General features: G+C 38.7%; 1 protein-coding gene across 1 annotated transcript; it reads right to left on the reverse strand.

Annotated features, from left to right (window-relative positions):
* Positions 1-1,224: 1,224 nt before the first annotated feature.
* On the reverse strand, positions 1,225-2,239 carry LOC104225851 (uncharacterized). The gene has a single exon (XM_009778008.2). The coding sequence runs from the start codon at positions 2,101-2,103 to the stop codon at positions 1,495-1,497; it is 609 nt and encodes a 202-aa protein (XP_009776310.1). The 5' UTR covers positions 2,104-2,239; the 3' UTR covers positions 1,225-1,494.
* Between the last annotated feature and the right edge of the window lie 276 nt (positions 2,240-2,515).

Below are 2,515 nucleotides of genomic sequence, written 5' to 3' on the forward strand. Positions count from 1 at the left end.
TCCTAAAATGCCACTTAACCTCATAAACTAAAGAGTCGTCATTTGTCTTGATCAAGACCCCATACTTACTGCCACGTTGGGAGGCTTATCAAGCCTATCCAAACTTTTTAATTACTTATCCACCCCAGTAATTTGATGACTACTAAGCCATCAAAACTCCCTAATCTTGCCACCTAGCTCCAAGACTTACCTAGTCAATATTGAATTGCCTACTTGCTGCCACCGCAATACTTATAAAGTTGATTAGTCATGAGCCCCCCTTATCCTCGTGATTCCACATCGATTCATACAAATGATACTTATCCACTTATAACTAATTCCATATTCCATGACTTTATACCAACATTTAACCAATTATTCACACAATAATTTATAGGTCTTGATTCACTTAAATACTAATATATTTCATATACCTTATTATCATGATCATGTGGTATAGCACTAGTCCATAAATACGGGGTATTATAGCTTGAACCGTATTTTATCTCCAAATGTCAAACTTCGACCAACCTCATTTTCTTCAACTCATTTCCCTCTCACCTTCACAACTTTACTTATCACTTTTTATAAATATCATAAGTACTTATAACCTCAAAAATAGTCTTGTCATTGAACTTATATCAATTATCTTGTGATAAATCCAACGTAGAAAAGTACGGGATGTAATAAATATAGCCTTAAATGCCCGCACGAATACAAAAAATACAAACTACTAGCAATACATATTTTGCTACGAATAGTAAATATGAGAACAATAATTGTGCCACGTAAATAGCGTCTAAACTATAATGATTTCCGAAAATTCCCCTGATAATAATGTGAAACAAGGACCGGGAGATTATGATGTCAAAATGGTTTTTTTTCTGGAGTTTCTAGTCATCCAATACGACACTATCCAAGATATTTGCTCGTCGGTTTTTTCTTTTTTCCTTTACGTTTATAGATGAAACAGTTCCAAAACAAATTTCAAACTTCAAACCAACAACCCAAATTATGAGCAAGTATAAAACATAAGGTGAAATCCATGTGTACGGCCCCATTTTTCCTTTCTTAGGGCCTATTTGAACAAAATTTCACAAACTCAAAAAGAATGATGAGGTAGTAGTATAAAATACTGGATATAAATGAGGGAAATTTACTCCTTATCTTGTCCTGCTTTGTGTTGGGCACAAATGGAAATTTAATTAACCAGATTTAGCTTTAAACTAGTGGACTCACAAGACATCATAATCAAGGTACGAGCCGGGAATTTATGCAAGAGAATTCAAAAGTAGCAATGTTTACATCCTTTGCCACACTTCACTAGAATTTTCTCCATGCCGAGGGAATTGAAGAACTTACATTACATATAAACCAAGCAAATTGAATTCCCTTTCTTCAACCTAGCTCAGCCACTGGATACACCATAGTCCATACATATGATATATGCTTCCCATCTTAGTTCAAAAACCAAATATTCCTAAATATTTAACCTCAATACCTCAACGTTTATGCTTACTCCAGATTGGTATGGCGTGTTCGCACAGCCTCAGGACTCTGCTTCAAAACATCTGCCAACTTAAAAACCACCATCTCAAACAGCACCAACATGGCTCCTTCATATAAACTCCCCATCGGAAGCAGTGGCCTATCCTGCTCCGCGTCACCAGCGTTATCATCAGCCATTGTCTGAGCCGGAATATGAGCAACAACACTCGCGTACTTCACAGAAGATCCGGATTCGGGCTGAGCTGTCAGCAACAGCACACGAGCACCGTTGGATTTGGCCACACCACAGATTGCATCCACGGTGGAGAAACCCCCTGGGCCGGCGGAGGCAATTAGGAGGTCCGGCGGCCCAATTGGAGGAGTGTTCATGTCGAAGACGCAGTGGGCTGATAAACCCAGATGGAAAAGCCTCATGGATAGGGCTTTCAGCATTAACCCTTCACGGCCCACGCCGTACACGAACACCTTGCCGTTGCGGGTAGCAGCGGCTGTGATTTCTTGCACCAGAACTTCCAAGGCTGGGGTTTGTGTGGCGGTGTTGGAGAAGACAGAGCTTATCTGATTGCATATTTTAGAAGCTAGCAGAGTTGACTCGGTTGGGTTTGATTCCGCCATTTGACACCAAACTCTCTCGGCTCCCTCTGCAATTTCAACTATCTAGTCACTTATTCAACAAAGGAAAAATGCCTGTTTATATCCATAGACCATAGCAAAGATTTTTACTACTACATGGATAGATATAACTGACTAGTTGAGACCATATAAAGTGTTAGCCTAAAACGGCCCAAATACATTTAACACAATATAATAATATTTGGAATTTTTACATTCCTATACACTATATGAAACTATATTATTCTCCCTACTCAAGTTTTACTATAAAAGAGTCACTTTCCTCGTAGGAGAAAGGGTGCACGCTAAAGCTAGAGCAACTCTTTTTCGCGATATAGGTGTAATTTAATTAATTCAGTACTTAAGGTTTTTCCTCGTCAAACGAATAAAAAAAATCAGGTTGGCTTTTCGTCGT

Source organism: Nicotiana sylvestris, chromosome 3 (assembly GCF_000393655.2).
Source record: "Nicotiana sylvestris chromosome 3, ASM39365v2, whole genome shotgun sequence".
In the NCBI taxonomy this organism is placed as follows: domain Eukaryota; kingdom Viridiplantae; phylum Streptophyta; class Magnoliopsida; order Solanales; family Solanaceae; genus Nicotiana; species Nicotiana sylvestris.

Coding starts and splice junctions, on each gene's coding strand:
- LOC104225851 (XM_009778008.2), bottom strand. CDS start 2,103: ATGGCGGAATCAAACCCAACCGAGTCAACTCTGCTAGCTTCTAAAATA.